General features: G+C 40.4%; 1 protein-coding gene across 2 annotated transcripts in view; it reads left to right on the top strand.

Moving 5' to 3' along the window:
- LOC138948812 (kinesin-associated protein 3-like) overlaps window positions 1–3,592 on the top strand; it is a 37,707-nt gene extending 34,115 nt beyond the window's left edge. For both annotated transcript variants that reach the window (XM_070320439.1, XM_070320438.1), the window contains one exon: window positions 102–3,592. In XM_070320439.1, coding sequence (XP_070176540.1) covers window positions 102–285 — 184 coding nt within the window. In that variant the 3' untranslated portion in view covers window positions 286–3,592. The remainder of the gene's footprint in view (window positions 1–101) is intronic.
- The last annotated feature ends 311 nt before the right edge of the window (window positions 3,593–3,903 follow it).

Here is a 3,903-nt window from a genome sequence, read left to right as displayed (position 1 = left end):
CCCCCCCCCCCCCCCCCCCCCCCCCCCCCCCAAAAACAAAAAAGATAATTTAATGCTACCAAATTCACTCTCAAACTGTTCTGATTGCTTTTCGCCTTCAGGTATGATGACTACGAGCCATACGTCCGACCAGAAGCACACATGGGATTCGCGGACGGACAGGGGCCTCAGTTTGGAGGATTCGTTGACGGACAACCCGTCGACCAGTACGGCAGGGCGTTGGAGTTTGGCCAGTATGCACCGTACGGCAGCGACGAAGAGGAATTTTCATACGGGATGCGGTAGTGGTTTGAACAAAAATGGTGGGGGTTGTGAGGGGAAATATAAAACTAACAAGAAGTGGGAGTGTGAATGGGGGGGGGGGGGGGGGGGGGTAGGAGACGCAAGATGAAACGGAAAGATTGAATGGCAAAAACTGAGAGTTGCAAGTTAAGGTAGATTCTGAACTATTTTTTTTCTCGGTTAGAAATTGTATGTCTGCAGTGCGGATAGTTCGATGTATGTTTGTACACAGAGCCATGTGCAATCACAAGCACAGACACACACATACATTCATAAAAGAAACATGCACACACACACACACACACACACACACACACACACACACACTTGTACATTTTTGTTTTCTATATGCTGAATGGGCATAAATGGAAGAGGGGTATAGATTTGAAGAGATGTATCAAGAAAATGCTTAACAGAGTTTATTAGCCATGACTTAAAACATGAATTGGCATATATATATATTGTTGTTGTGATGTAATTAGTTCTTCGAAAGTGCGTTTGAACGTAACATGAATGAAAGTGCACAAAGCAACTCGTTTTAGAAGAGATTGCATGCATGTGTATGGAAACTGCAGTGAGATTGAAAGACAAAAATGACACCATGCACACAAATGCTCTATGTTATTTCATTCATTGCTCAAATTTACCTGAGCATGTAAGGGTTGTGTTCAGTGTTGGGTTTCACCATTGATTTTCTTGCATTATTAGTTTTAGTGTTTGCATTATTGCTCCTCTGGAACATTTATCTGTATTTTTTAGCACTAGGAAAAAGTTAATGCAAAACAACTTCCGTAGAGGTTTTTGTTCAGTTATTTTTTTATACTTCAAGACCATGTTGGTTCTTGCACACGTACTAGAAGAAATTTTCCGAAGAGAAATTGTGAATGCGGCCAGATTAATGTATACTTTACTACTTTGCATCCTTGCTGTTGAAAGTAAGTTAGAATGCATTCTTCGGAATGTAAATGAGAACATATTTTTTTCCTTGAAAGTGCCAGTGCAAAAGTTAAAAGTGGGGAGAGACAGTTTTGTGTGTAATTGTATGTTTCTTGCTGCATGCAGTATTTCAATGATTTCTCAAACCAGTGGCAATGACACCTTCCCTTTTGGGACGGCTGGCACCATTTATAATAAACATGAGTAAACTTTATGGCCCATGACCCCGTTTTCTCCTGTACACTATGCTGAAATCGGCGTTTTCATTTTCTACGCTTATCTGTGATATTGTGCTTTCAGCACAGCATTTGTGAACCTCTGATTTATTTCTCTGTAAACTTTTTGTAACACAAATTTTTCAAAGTACCTGCTGGTTTCTGTTCCGTCCATTTTTTATCAATATTGTACATGTAGTATTATTTTTACAAGACATACTTGGAGAGAGAATATAAGTCTGACAGTGGTTTGATGTAGGATTAACGCTTTTCCTGTTCCTCACGTTATGTTTGCAAATGTGGTTATGTGTGCACATTAAATTGTTGTAGTCAGATATCAGTTTCTGTGTTTTCCTTGTGTTCATTACTGGTTCAAACAAAAGAGAGGAACATTTATGCGGAACCAATTTTGTAGCACATACATGTATAGGAAATGCAGACGTAGGAGGCAAATCTAATTACCGTACTTTCCGGGTCATAAGGCGCGACTTTTTTCCTCGAGTTTGACCCCTGCGTCTTGTATAACGAAGCGCCTAATCCGTGTATGAAATACGAAAAAAATCAAAGAGACCGCCTGAGTACCAGTCAAACAACTTGTGATAATGCATGTTTCAGCTACTAGGTACTACCCTGGCCAAGTTTCCTCTCAAGACATCAAAGAGACCGCCCCATAGGTTAAACTCGGTACCTGACCTCGGTGCAGGAAGTGTTTCCTCTCTCAGATCTATGACAGGGGAACCACCTCTCATAGCAAAAACTGGGTCATTGACCCCTGGGAAGGTCAGTGTCTAAACAAGGCAACCCAGCTATCACAATGGACCTGCCTTTGATCTCGCCGCACACACAGAGCACACATATTTCCACTCTGTATTCTTCCTTTGATGTGCGGCTTATTTTCATTCTTCGACCGTTTGTTACCGGTATACTTTTTGAGTCACTTGAGAAAAAGTGACTCTATGTAATCGGTCAGTGTTAGTCTGTCCGGCCGGCCGTCCGGCCGGCCGTCCGTCCGGCCGGCCGGCCGGCCGGCCGGCCGTCCGTAGACACCACCTTAACGTTGGACTTTTCTCGGAAACTATCAAAGCGATCCGGCTCATATTTTGTTTAGTCGTGACCTCCAATGACCTCTACACTTTAACGATGGTTTCGTTGACCTTTGACCTTTTTCAAGGTCACAGGTCAGCGTCAAAGGAAAAATTAGACATTTTATATCTTTGACAAAGTTCATCGGATGTGATTGAAACTTTGTAGGATTATTCTTTACATCAAAGTATTTACATCTGTAGCCTTTTACGAACGTTATCAGAAAAACAAGGGAGATAACTAGCCTTTTCTGTTCGGCAACACACAACTTAACGTTGGGCTTTTCTCGGAAACTATAAAAGTGACCGGGCTCAAATTTTATGTGAACGTGACTCCCAGTGACCTCTACACTTTGACGTCTGCTTTGGTGACCTTTGACCTTTTTCAAGGTCACAGGTATGTCTTGAAGGAAAAAAATTGAAATATCATATCTCTGAAACTATTCATCGGATTTGATTCAAACTTTATAGGATTATTCTTTACATCAAATTATTTACATCTTTATTGTGTTGTGAATAGCAATTTCTTCCTGTCCATCTGATGCCTCATATAATATTCAGAACTGCGAAAGTGACTCGATCGAGCGTTTGCTCTTCTTGTTTAATTTTGGTGCGCCCTATCGGCCCACTGCGCCCAATGGGTGACTGGATTACAATTTTTTTTAAAAAGAGGAGGGTGCGCCTTATGCGCTGTAGCGCCTTGTAACCCGGAAAGTACGGTAGAAGAACGTCAATAGCTGATTTTTTGTCTTACCGGTCTATGTGAGGAAATCGTCAGGTATGCCTCAGAAAGGTTGTGTTTTAATAGACAGACAGCCATCACAAGTTTTCAACATTACGCTTGCTTTGTAACTCTTGTGTTTTGGTTGGTCACAGAAATATGCTTAATGTTTAGCTGATGTTGTGTTTTGCATGAAATTTTGATTCTCGATTGTTCTTGTTTCATGGGGGTTTTCCCAAGCTGGAGGACTAAAAAGACGGCAATCTGTAAAATGTATTAGACGATAAAAGCATGCATGGTTGATGTTTTGTGAGTGGTATGTGCGAGCTCTGAAATAAATTATGAATCAAAATATTTCATTTCACTTTGTTGATGATGCGAGTTTCAACAAGTGTTAACACCTGTTTCTGGAGTGACATTATTCTGACACTTTTTTCATAATGAAAATCAGGGTGTATGTTAATCAAAATCTGGCCATGAATCATAAAAAAATATATAATTAATGTTAATTTTCTACATTGAAAATCAATTACATGCATGTATTCTGAATGTGTACCTACTTAAAATGCAGCCACTTGTCCCTTTTTCAACATTCATTAGTATTTTCATCACTTCCAATAACATTCATTCCTAACACACATAAACAGTGCATGTACCAACACATGGG

Source organism: Littorina saxatilis, linkage group LG15 (assembly GCF_037325665.1).
Source record: "Littorina saxatilis isolate snail1 linkage group LG15, US_GU_Lsax_2.0, whole genome shotgun sequence".
Lineage (NCBI taxonomy): Eukaryota > Metazoa > Mollusca > Gastropoda > Littorinimorpha > Littorinidae > Littorina > Littorina saxatilis.
The sequence above is the reverse complement of the archived record's forward strand: the minus strand, read 5'-3'. Positions and strand labels throughout refer to the sequence as shown.